We start from the raw sequence: 12,500 nt of genomic DNA on the forward strand, positions 1-12,500 counted from the left end.
GTTTATTACAGAGATGAAAAACACAAACTATAAGACTGAATAACTTTAGCTAAAATGATTACCTCAGCTGTCCCATAGTTGTCTTAGTTGTTTTATTTACATATTGTCACATAAAGTCTCCAACGTCTAAGGCTAACTAATGTAAATGATATAACAAGTACATTTTAGAGAGGCTAAATAATTTGTTAGGCTGCAACACATTCGCTACACCCCTCTGCTGGGCTAAACTATGCTAGGTTAGCTTTAGCAACACACTTATGTCTGGGTTACATTTCATTAAACATATTTTCCTGCTGTATCATTTGTGGAATAAACTCAAATTACGTGCATAAATGAGCTTTAAGCACTTTTTGTCTAAATTAGAAAACTGAATAAATCAGCGGAAGCTAAGGTAATCACCGAGCTAACTGGGTAGTCACCTGTGGCGTAATTAATTAGTCACTTATTTTTCTGCACTTTTTGTCTAAATTAGAACACTTAATAAATTAGCTTAAGCTAAGCTAATCATCCGAGCTAACTGAGTATTAACCTGTGATATCATTAATTTAAGTCACTTATTTGTCTGCACTTTTTAGTCTAAATTAGAAAACTGAATAAATTAGCTTAAGCTAAGCTAATCACCCGAGCTAACTGGGTAGTCACCCGTGACGTAATGAATTAGTCACTTATTTCTCTGCACTTTTTAGTCTAAATTAGAAAACTGAAATTAGCATAAGCTAAACTAATCACCCGAGCTAACTGGGTAAACTGTGACGTCATTAATTAAAGTCACTTATTTCTCTGCAAACTCACCAACAGATCTGCTCGCTCCTCCACACACACCCTGGTGTGTTTACTTCACCAGTACCCACATTAAAGGGTTTACAAGCGATGTAATGGAATATCATCCTAATTATCATGTGACTAAATGTAATTTCTGGTTGGTGAAGTGCAGGTGTGTGTGAGTAGTACACCCACCTGTGTGTTGTGTTCCTGCAGCTCTTCTATGTGCTCCAGCAGAGCGTTCTTGGTCTCTGCATCCTCCAGCAGAGCTCCCACATCAAACACGTTATCCAGGTAGGCCTGGATTTGCACCAGCAACCTGTCACTTTCTGTGAACTTCAGCATCTGCAAAGTCAAAACCGCAGATTTAGACATTATTTAGACCATTTCATGAAGACTCAGAGGAACTTTAAAGTCTAAACAACACAATAGATCGAGCCCCGGCTTGCCTCCAGGTAGTCGTCCAGCCCGTGCTGAGTGAACTCATGCTGGAGGTGGACTCGGAAGTTCATGTTCTCCACTGAGTGGACCACGATGTTGATGAACTGCATGCACGCCACCTGGTGGACAGACGAGGTAAACAGGCTGGTAATGATTAAACACGCCACATTAAAGTTAACAGGGTCGTACCGGAGTTTCGGACTGGTTAATGGTTTACATGAACTGGTGGGTCTGGGTTGGACCCACAATGATAGGAAGTAAATACAAATGTTCCAGTAAGCAGGCGTGTGCAGGAAACATGAATAAATGCTGGAGATTAAACATTTTAACATTAAAATTTCTGCTTTGTTGGTAGTTCATGTATTTGTGTATATAATTTATATATTACACTCCTAATATGGAGATATTACACAAAAACATCGAGGTTTACCATGAAGTCGATGTTGCTGTCTTCATTACGGAAATACTCCATGAGCTTCTCAAACCGGCTCTTCTCTCCACACACCTGAAACACAGAGACATCACATGATCAGTTTAGGCTTCTCTCTGAGTGATGATGAGGATGCTGCCTTCACCATCAGCACACACATGGGGGCAGTGTGTGCTCAGATCTTCCTCCTCATCAGCCCTCCTGCAAACTGATCATGCAGAGGGTCTCATATCTGATGCTGAAGAATTAATCAGCAGTGTGTGGACAGAGGAGGGTCACTGCTGTGTGTGTGTGTGTGTTTGGAATAAAACCAGCAAAGCTCTGACAGTAGAAACAAAGCATCTCATTAGCAGATGGTGTTGCTGCAGTATAAACGTGTGATTTTTACTGAAGCTTTCCCACCTCCTGCATCTTGGACCACCACTCTACCTACTTCTTTTTACACACTCATGTCCACTAAATAATGCAGCTTGTCAACCTGACGGGCTGCACGGGCCTAAACAAAGCCCTCGCTCTGCTGGGACATGTAAGCCAGCTCCTGGCCTGGCGCCCGCCTGCCTCTGCATTAACGCTCGCCATCTCCTCCTGAGTCGCCCACGCACATTCTGCTGCTGCACCACAACAATACAAAAACTCGAGTCACCGCGCAACTGATCCCAACCGGGCGGGTTTGTCGACTCACCGCTTCATCTTTCAGTTTTGCTTTATTAAGCTGACTGATAGGACACAAGCAAACAATAAATCAGCTGCATATCTGTGTTCTGCTCCAGACATCTCATCATGAAACGCATCAGTAAACCAGACTGTTGCACAGTGACGTCCTGCTGCTTCACCATGAACAGCAAACATGCTAAACATCCTGAACTGTAAGATTTGCAGAGAATAAAAATGTTTATATTTATGTGAGATGATCAGAATACATCCTTCTTAGTTCCCCTGCGGTTTGTTTAAGAAGTGAAATCCAGCTCATTTCCTCCACTCAGGCTGGCGAGGTTGCAGGACGGGTTCCTGACATCCTGCAGTAAAAATAAACCCTCTGAGTTCAGGTTTACGCTCCAGTCCATCTGCATTGTTGCTGCCACATGAAGCAACAGTTGCTGCTTTCTCAGGCAAGGCCAAGGAGGGGTTAGAGGCCACTCCACGAGTGTTGCAGGTATTTATGGCTCTTCAGCAGGTTTCATCTGGCGGCGTGACAACTGGTCGGAGCAGCTGATGAGGGGGTTGGGGGGGGGGGGGGGGGGGGGGTTAGTCTGGGGATCCACCTAAGTAGCTGCTCAGATCAGCGAGAGACAGACTGGTATGTGATCAGTGTGAAAGTGCTGTCTGAATGTGTGTCGAGTCATCTCTGCTCATGCTGGTTAGACTCTTTGCAGCTAACTGGTTTGAGTGGTTTTTATAAGACTGTGTGTCTGTAGGAAACTCTAGATCTGAGTGAACTAAAACAACCTGTGGAGTTCCACAAGGCTGCATGGTGGGGCCACTGCTGTTCAACATCGGGTTCCCACTCGCCCAAATGATGAAAAGCAGCTCAACACGTTACCATGGTTACGCTGACGACACATCTCGGCAGGAGGCTGCAGCCCGATCAGATGCATTGATCAAACTAAAGACTGTATGTGTCGAGAAATGAAGACAAAACCTTAAAATGAATGAAGTGTTGGTGTAGTCCTGGACTCTGATCTGGATTTCAGCATCACGTTCAGACAGATGTGAACAGAGGTGTGTAATCCAGGTGCCGTAAAGTGCTGTCCAGCGGCTGTTCCAACCAGTCACTAAAGATGAGGCGGTTACCTGCTCTAAACGCAGGTAGATCTGAACACATGGCAGGACTTTTACCTGGAGCTCTGCTTGTGAAGTCGTCTGGAAAATCTGGAGGGTTAGAGGACTGATGACTCAGCAGGATTCCTGCATTTATCTTCAGCAGACTGGACCCCTGTCCTTACTGGTCTTCCTAAAGTCCACCAGAACGCTAATGATCCAGTCCTCAGTAAGACCAGGAAACTGGATCACATAAGTCCAGAACTGAGACCTTCCTGCTGGCTTCTAAATCCTGCTGTTAGTTTATAAAGACCTGAATCCGCTCAGGATCTTCTGGTTCATCATGAAGCGACCAGATCTATCAGGTCATCAGAACCAGGTCTACTTTCTGTTCCCAGGGTAAACATGGAGGCAGCATTAAGTTTTCTGCTCCTCACATGTGGAAGAAACTTCCAGAAACCTGCAGAAACTCAGATAACTGTTGATTCTTCACACTTTCATTTCATCTCCTTTAATGTCTCCTCGTTTAATGTTTTATGTGAAGCACGTGGAACAGTGTTGAAATGTACAAACAGACCTGCCTTAAAGCAGAGTGAAAGTGGTGAATTGACAGAAGCACGAGGAAGTAGATGAAAGTTAATCGTTGGTTTTTCCTCTGTGATCAACGCTGCTGTTAATTAAACCAACACTCACCAACGTTGGTTTCCATTCCCTGCATTTCAGAGTTCTGGCTTTTCCACTGACCAGTTGCTTACACACATCCTGCAGGTGTGTGTTCCTCGTTAAAAACACACAACCTCAGCAGATGCACAGAAGCGTTTACCCGACCGACCGAATCTTCTACCCGGATACGTCCTCCTTTTGAGATAAATCCTAACATCCTTGCTTCGTCTCAGCATTACACGTTTATTAGAGATTTAGTGATGTTTTTCTCCCCAAACTGGCTTTTTACTTAAATTGCTTTTAAATATTATACTTTACTACTTCTTCTTAATTACTTAATTATCAATGACTTATTACTGATGATTTAATTACTAATTAGTAATTTATTTAATTACTACTACTTATTACTACTTACTACTTATTAATTACTTATTACTTAAATATTACCAATTAGTAATTTACTTAACTACTACCTATTACTACTACTTATTTACTTAATTACTACTATTTATTTATTATTACAAATGTAAGTATTTACTTATTTACCTATTTAACTTTTTAATTTAAATTATTCATGTTTTTATTGTGATTTTTTGCTGGTTTTTACTCTTCTTAATGCTTTCTTTGCACCATGAGTGATGCTTTTAATGTTTCATGTAAAGCACTTTGTATCTTCCTGTACGTGAAATGTGTTATAGGAATAAACTGTTTTATTTATCTGCTGGTTCAGACGCTGTGCATGACTCCCCTTCCTCGCATGTTTTGGCTCGTTTTCTCTGCAGTTTTGCATGAACAGGTTAAGACGAACTGAGGAGCAGGCGGGTGTTGTGGACTGATGCTGTGACGGCGTTATGTCGGAGTGTCCGGTTTCTGGTCGAGCTGGAAAATGCAGAAATGTTGGCTAAATGTAAATTCAGGGATGAATTACAGAAACATTTCCATGTTCCTTCTGGTGGTTATGGAGCTTGAAACACGACATGCAAAGCAGCGAGTTGGAGTTCCACATCCGGCCTCGTTCCAGTCCTCGTTTTTATTTATCAAGTTATTTCTTTATGAAGGGACTGAAACTAAAAACAGCTGCTTAAAAACTTGTCTTCACACTGAACATGGAAATGTTTTTCCCCTGTTGGGAGGCGGTGAGGGAGAGAAAAGCATAGCCATGTAAACAAAAGGTGTGCTGGTGTTCACATGACCACGTCACCATGGCGACCCATCTGACCTCTTTGAAGTTGTCGAAGGCAGACAGGATGATGTCATGACCTCCTCTCACCAAACACACGGCCGCCAGCAGCTCCAGCACCAGAGCTTTGGTCCTGAGGAGCAGATTTACGTTACATTAGAAGCTTTCTCCACCAGATTTCATTTCCAGGATTTACAGCGACGTCACAAACTTTACAACCGAATAAAAGTATCACAAACACAAGTGATGACATATTGATCACATTTCATTCATGTACTTATAAAAGTATTAAAAAGCGTTTTATTGAAGTATTTCAGGTATTTTTATAAAGAAAAGGCTTCTGTTCAGTAAAACCTTTAAAAAGGCTCCTCAACAACACACACTGTGTTTTGTGGTTAATTAAAAGAAGGTTGGATCCACACAGAAGACGTTTCTGGAGGCGGGGAGGGTGTTGGACAAAGTGAGGAGTGGACAAACAATGTCAGATGTGTAAAAATGTGCCCAAAACTTAAATATCTTATTTTGTAATAATTTCCAGAGAATCATCTGTTTATTTGCGCTTATAATTTATTTGTTAAATTATGAAGAGACTTTATGAACAGCCTGTAAATTCATCTTCTCGCATCAGCTCTGGTTTCATCATTTAAGCTCCAGTAAATCTTCTGTCCAATCAGGTGACAGGAAAGGATTTTCCTGGAAATATTTAGATAATTCTTCTTTTTATTTTGAAAGTGACATTTTCACTTTTCAACATGAATAATTTGATTTTTATTCTCTTTAAAACATTTTTATTTTGAAGCTTTGAACTTTTCTGTAAAACATTAAAAAAAAGTTGCAGAAAAACAGATTTTCTGACGCCCAGCTGTGATGAAACGATGCAGGACTTTTCACACCGCAGGCTGACAAACCTCATCAGTCACACGCTCAGACGGACCTTACCGACCAGTGTGTGTGTGTGTGTGTGTGTGTGTTCCTCACCTCGGGTTTCTGTCGTTGAGGCTGAGCGTAATCTCATTGACGCAGCAGGGATGCTTCATCACTTGGTTGAACCCCGACTGAGAAAACAGAAGTTAAAAAGAGACCAAACGACTGAATCCAGATTCCCATCAGATGATTTCACATTTTACTTTAAATCTTTTGTTTTTTTCTTAACGTCATTCTGAAGCACATCGCACCGGTTTCCTTTGCTGTTCGTACCTGGTAGTTCATGATGGCTCGCAGACACATGATGCAGAGATGAACGTCGTCTTTCTGACTCGCAGTACGAGAGTTTCTCAGAGCTCTCCTGTTTGGAAAAGAGTCACCGAGTCAGACACCAAAACAACGGACAAACATCGTTCATTTCCTCCTCACAGCATCACATTTATCTAAAGTTTTATTTAAAAAGTATCATAATAATGCAGTAATTGTTCATTGGAAGAGGCCAAGCTTCCTGCTGATATTTCCAGCCAAGCCAATTTTAACTTTACAGCAGCAGCTGCTGAACACAAAATAACTAAAACACATGAAATCAGACAGAAAACAGAAATAAAAAGGGAAAAAAGAAACAATAAAAGCAACTTGTAGATGTGTTTTTGGCAGATAAACAAATGTCATGATGATTATTTTCCCTGATAACGATCAAAGTCGACTGAAGTGTAAATAAAAGCAGAGGCGTACCCACTGCTCTGATTGTTTTCACACATTTCTAACATTCACACCTGAACACACCTGCGGCTGAACTGCAGGTGGGTGGATGAGGCATGATCAGAATGCAGTCACCTCTCTGCAGAGAGCAGCAACCGTTCTGCAGTCTCAGCCTCCCAGTGAACACAGTCCAGCTGTGTAAACCACCACTTCCAACATCTCAGCGCAGGAAGAGAAACCAACGGAAAACATCATGTTTTCCGTGGTGTGTGTTACTGTGGGCGCTCGGGCACGCTACTCTACGTGCTCTCATGCGGTCACAACATGCTTCAGGTGTAAGTCATGTCCAGAAAGACAAAGCTGCTGCAGTAACGTTTCTCTGCTATTTTTACCAAAACACCTCACAGATCAAAGACTGGTTCTGGTACCAGGAGACACATGGACTGGTCTCCACGGAGTCCAGACCTGAACCTGACTGGGGACGTACTGGAGAAGACCTTCCACAGGGGTCAGACTCTCCATCATGAATAAAATGAAGCAACTCTGGATGGATGGAAATGAATTAAGCTTATCGAGACGATGCTACATGCTAGCTGCTGTTATTGCAGCTAACGGCGTCCAACCAATCACAGCCTGACTTGTTTACGTCTCCATTTCTGTCTCGTTACGACTCATGAGAGCAAAGCTTCCCAGTTTATCCCATCCAGGACTGTGTCCCAGTATCCACCCTATTCCATTCATAGTGCCCTACATGGCGCTCACGCCATTTTCTAGGGGTGTCCGAATGTCCAGAGAGGAAACAGCAACGCACTCAAAATTACCCACAATGCATCTTGAACACCGATGGTCACTAGACGGGTCAATATAGACCACAATGCATTGTGGGAAGGAGCTCAGAGGTCAAAGCAGGTTAAGAAAAAAACTATAGATAATTCATTTTATATCCTTATTTGTTGAATAAATGTAAAATACATTTTTTAAAAAACGGGTTTGGATCGGATTTTGAACGACGTGTGGTGGTTGCCACGGTGACACTCAGTAGTTACGTGATCTACGATGAGGAGAAAAGAGCCAGCTTTGTGTCTGAATCGGCAACAGAATGAGTTTACTATGCAGTCTGCGATCGTGTAGCCCTGTGTGGTGACTGGCCGTATCGGGTGGACATGGTGTCCAGGTGGCGTCCAGGTGGTGTCCAGGTGGCGTCCAGGTCCAACCAGTCTCTCTGATCAAACCAGGACCAGTTTCTGAAATGTTGACGACTTTAGGGACTCTTGGTTCAAGTCTTTTTTTCCACATATTCTTCTTCTTCTGATGCTCTTTGACACTTTAAGTGAAAAATGAGACTCGTTCCATTACATGTATGACAAACCGCACAGCACCCGGCGTGGATCCTACCTGACTGTGAAGGCCTTGTTGGCCTTGGAGGCGCTGTTGGTAGGTGAGTTGCTGGCACTTCTGCTCAGGTCTTCCACCGACTTGTCCGTATGTTTGCTTTTGTCTGAGGGCAGTATGCCGTTTTCCAAAGTGTCCACGTCGTACCTTTGAGCCACAGTCAGGACAAAAACAACAAAAAATATTCTGTTTCACAAATGTTACCAACTTTCTCGACCTTCCTCGGCAACATTGTCCAGCGTGGCTGTGTGAAGGAGATAAGACACAGTTTGATACCTACATGACAGCGCTGTGGGCAACAGAGAGATAATCCACAAGGACGTCCAAACCCTGGTTCTCCTCATTTAGGAACTCCTGAGCCCAGCTGCAGAGAGAAAAGCAGCGCTATCTGGAATCTCTGCTGAGCTGCTACATCCTGCATGCGCAGCTGAAACGTCGCAGTTTCAGGACGAACAAACGTATTTTCCTCAGATATAAGCTCAGTGAGACTCACCCAATGTGATTGGTCCTCAGGGAGATCTCCAGCTCTCTCAGGATCTGTGTGGATTCCTGGACACGCCTCTTAAACTACAAAACACAGACGAAATTAAGACACAAATTAACCTCTTCCTGCCTGGAGTCGCAAATGTGGAAATTAATTTTTTATTCATTATTTCTTTTAATAAAACTTTTATTTGCTTTTAATCCATCAGAGTTCTGTATTTATTTTGTTTTATTTATTTATCTTTATTTAATGTTAATAATTCGTTTAATATATAATTGCACTTTATTTCCTTCCAGTCTTTCTTTCCTGTATTTACATTGTTTTTATATAACTGTATATAAAACAAACCATGAAGGGGATTAATATCCTTATTCAGAAACTAATACCCATTTCTGGAAGCAAGATAATTAATAAATGTGTTTGATTAATTGATTTAAGTTGCATTTGAAGTTCATTTTAGGTTTGTGCTTAAGTAGGTGACAGACTTTGCACCTTTAAATATCTATTCATTAAACAATGAGGTGACTTGATATATATATATATATATATATATATATATATATATATATGTATGTAAAAATGTGACAAAATATGTTTTGAAACTTTAATGCAACTTAAAAACTGATCGATTCCAAAAGTTTCACTATTTAGCAGTTTTTAGGAAACAATGTGGCAGTTAAGCTAGTTAGCTTAAATTGAACTTTCTTTGCTAGCTTTTAGCTAAAGTTAGCAACTGAACTTAAAACTAGTGTAAACATACAAAATCTTATCTGTACAATACTGTGATGTAAATACACTGAAAATTATTTTTAGGAGGCACTTGAAAGATTTAAAGGATTAAAGAAGTTAGTTGCTCAGCTAAACGCTGGTTAGCTAAAGCTGGAGGTGATTTATAATCAGGCTAACTATCCAGAAATTCCTGCACTACTTGGAAAAGATTTTGAACCCTTAAAACTCCACAGGATCACCAGGTGCTATTGCTTATGTCTCCATCAGTTTGTAAAGAGCGGAAGTGTGTAACTCTGGGAGGTAAACTGTTATGAATAGCTTTCCGTTATTGTTCCATCCAGGAGGTTTACAGTCCAGCTGAAAAATGTAGTGCTTATTCAGACTCTGTATCATGATAACACCGTTATTTATCACATTTTCATCTTAAGAAAAAAAGATAACCTTTACCATTATGTTGCTAAGAAACATCTAGTTTGGTCTGGAAATGATAATAACGCCACTTCTTGTCAAATTTAACAACAATCAGAGAGCATAAATTGACTTAAATGTTTAACAGTGTGTGATGTGTGCGTTTCAGACGTGAGAGAATGATGTGCAGATGAGAAAAGGCTTGGTCACTGCTGATCTATGTGTTATTTTTTTACAAACTTCTGGTTTCTCTTTATGCTGCTAAATCTATTCATACATTCATTTTACATCATTTTAACATCACGTCTCCATGGAAACATCACGTCTGCATGGAAACATCACATCTCCATGAAAACATCACGTCTCCATGGAAACATCACGTCTCCATGGAAACATCACGTCTGCATGGAAACGTCACGTCTGCATGGAAACGTCACGTCAGCATGAAAACATTACGTCTCCATGGAAACATCATGTCTCCATGGAAACATCACGTCTCCATTGAAAGATCACGTCTGCATGGAAACATCACGTCTGCATGGAAACATCACGTCTCCATGGAAACATCACGTCTCCATTGAAAGATCACGTCTGCATGGAAACATCACGTCTGCATGGAAACATCACGTCTGCATGGAAACATCACGTATGCATGGAAACATCACGTCTGCATGGAAACAACACGTATGCATGGAAACAACACGTATGCATGGAAACAACACGTATGCATGGAAACATCATATATGCATGGAAACATCACGTCTGCATGGAAACAACACGTATGCATGGAAACATCACGTATGCATGGAAACATCATATATGCACACTTACTGTTAACTTCTACCAGAACTTTTTTTTTTTTTAATTGAAAAAAAAAACAAAAACAAATTTAAAAAAAATTGAGGAAAAAATAATACAGCTTGAGGTTTTTATGGCTAATCTCAAACATCAGACACAATTTTTGACCAAATTTGGGTTCTAGCGATACAAAGTATAGTTTGGACCCTTTTGTTATTCAAATGTTTATTATTATCATTGTAAGAACAACTCACTCAAATCTGACCCCTAAACATCGATGAAAAGTTGTGAAATTTGGCACACATCAGAAGACCAGCAGAAATTTAGATAGTCTATGGTCTACATTCACTCCAATGCAAAAACGGCTCTACAGCGCCCTCTAGACATGGAAAAAAAATCTCCAATGAATTGGGTCCACTTTGACATAGGATACTAAAATTTGGCACACATGTAAAACACCCCAATACAAGCAAAAAAGTCAATCATACGCCTGTTGCCCTGTGTGATGGCAGCCTGAGCTGCCACACAGTAAAGTTAATGTACTTTCCTTTTGAGTTACCAGTTCCTGGGTGGAGTTCCCAAGCCTGCCAAAGAAAAGAGTCGTGGCTGTACTGGAGCTCTTAAATCAGGCTGAAGGCCTAATTGGGCAGTTCCATCTTTTTTTAAGAGGGAAGTGTAGGAGGGGTTTAGGTTCTTCTATTGATTATCAGTTGTGTTTTGCATTATTTAGGAATCTCATTGTTTAGTTTATTGTCTTAACAGGTTACATGTAACACTATAGTGATAAGTTTATGTTATAGTTGGTATAGAGTATTGTACTGTCCCCCCCCTCGTGTGACAAAATGGCCTGATCAGCCAGTGTATATATGTGTCCCTTGTGTGTCTGTTGGGTAGGTCAGTTAGTGTTTGAGTTCCTTATGTTAATGCCTATGTTGAAGTTGGTTTCTTTGACCTCTTTTATGGGCCCAAAGTTATTGCACTAAAAGATTTATTTTGATGTTTTCGTTAAATAAATGTGGACATCATATTTTTCTAAAAGAAATTCCTTGTGCTTCTCTGGTTTTTTCAGCTCGGTCCCTCACACCCTGGTAAATGGATGTCTGCCAACTTGGATTTTACGCCCATTTTTTCATTTTACGCGGATCGTTTTTGAACGAACTAGTCTGAGGGGATTCATGTGACTGACTCCAAATTCGGCAGGAAACTTCGTGACAAAATGGGGACCAAAAGTTATTCAAATCTTTCTAATAGGAGAAATCGTGTTACCGTGGCAACCCAGGGAAAACTTCTCGCCATGAAAAAAGGTTTAATCATATCTCCTTAGAAAGACATGCGATCTGCACCAAAATTGACAGCAATCATAGTTGTTAGGTCCTTTACACATTACACCATTCATTGGGGGGGGGTTGAGGCTCGGACCCAATGGATGCCGCTTGTGGCTTTGATTTTTATTATTAGCTGTTAAACAGAAATTCAACTTCTTTTCAGATTGTTGTGTTTTACCTTCCGACTGACGCCTCCGTGTTCCAGATAACTTTTGAGCTTTTCCACATAAGCAGATGGTGGATTCTTCACTTGAAACCGCTCCTGAAGATGCAGAGAAACACGCAGAGGCCTGTAATTAGTTCTGATTGCAGCGCTGCGGTGAGAGGAAAGACAGGACACAGCTCAGCCAGGGTCTCACACAGGCACTGTGATTACACAGCTTCTCTTATGCAAATGTAAGAAACTACTCCGCTGCGGTGCAGCAGTTATTTTCAGCTGCACTGCTTCATTCGTGGCCTCTAATTACATATATGCTCTGAAATTTGTCAAAGAGCCTCGATGAT

General features: G+C 41.1%; 1 protein-coding gene across 1 annotated transcript in view; it reads right to left on the reverse strand.

The window, feature by feature from the left end:
• The window catches only part of fmnl1b (formin-like 1b), a gene marked incomplete at both ends in the record, with an annotated part of 48,101 nt that overhangs the window by 19,645 nt on the left and 15,956 nt on the right, over positions 1 to 12,500 (reverse strand). Inside the window, 10 exon segments of the mRNA XM_079261161.1 lie at positions 958 to 1,107; positions 1,212 to 1,322; positions 1,634 to 1,708; positions 5,274 to 5,367; positions 6,213 to 6,289; positions 6,432 to 6,519; positions 8,256 to 8,399; positions 8,533 to 8,616; positions 8,746 to 8,819; positions 12,175 to 12,258. Coding sequence (XP_079117287.1) covers positions 958 to 1,107; positions 1,212 to 1,322; positions 1,634 to 1,708; positions 5,274 to 5,367; positions 6,213 to 6,289; positions 6,432 to 6,519; positions 8,256 to 8,399; positions 8,533 to 8,616; positions 8,746 to 8,819; positions 12,175 to 12,258 — 981 coding nt within the window.

Source organism: Telmatherina bonti (genome assembly GCF_933228915.1).
Source record: "Telmatherina bonti genome assembly, chromosome: 21".
Lineage (NCBI taxonomy): Eukaryota > Metazoa > Chordata > Actinopteri > Atheriniformes > Telmatherinidae > Telmatherina > Telmatherina bonti.